Source organism: Fulmarus glacialis, unplaced genomic scaffold (assembly GCF_000690835.1).
Source record: "Fulmarus glacialis isolate BGI_N327 unplaced genomic scaffold, ASM69083v1 scaffold11684, whole genome shotgun sequence".
NCBI lineage: Eukaryota > Metazoa > Chordata > Aves > Procellariiformes > Procellariidae > Fulmarus > Fulmarus glacialis.
The window spans coordinates 1-324 of NW_009209947.1; the positions used below are offsets into that span (position 1 = coordinate 1).

A 324-nucleotide genomic window follows, 5' to 3' on the forward strand; every position below is an offset into this window, starting at 1 on the left:
AGAGGAGGCGGCAGCGCGCGCGCACGTGGTCCGCGGCGCTTCCTGAGGGCTGGGCGCTCTCGCCGCAGGGTCACCAACGGAGGCAAGACCACCCTCACCCGCAAGCTGATGCAGGCCCTGCCCAACTGCAGCGTGGTGCACCAGGATGACTTCTTCAAGGTGAGGCGGGCGCCCCTGTAGGAAGGCGAGGGGGGACCCCCGCGTGCTTCCGTCCTCTCTTCTTGGCGCCCTGCCCGCTCGCTCCAGCTCCCGTAGGTTCCCCATACCGTCTGCGGCGGCTCCCCTGCAATGCTTAGCTGGGGTGGCTGTGCGGCTGGGGGGTAA

The 324-nt window shown here is 69.4% G+C and overlaps 1 protein-coding gene across 1 annotated transcript in view; it reads left to right on the top strand.

Annotated features, from left to right (window-relative positions):
* Positions 1 to 68: 68 nt before the first annotated feature.
* LOC104076218 (nicotinamide riboside kinase 2-like) overlaps positions 69 to 324 on the top strand; it is a gene marked incomplete at its 5' end in the record, with an annotated part of 2,650 nt that continues 2,394 nt past the window's right edge. Inside the window, one exon of the mRNA XM_009577008.1 lies at positions 69 to 159. Within this exon, the coding sequence (XP_009575303.1) occupies positions 69 to 159 (91 nt within the window). The remainder of the gene's footprint in view (positions 160 to 324) is intronic.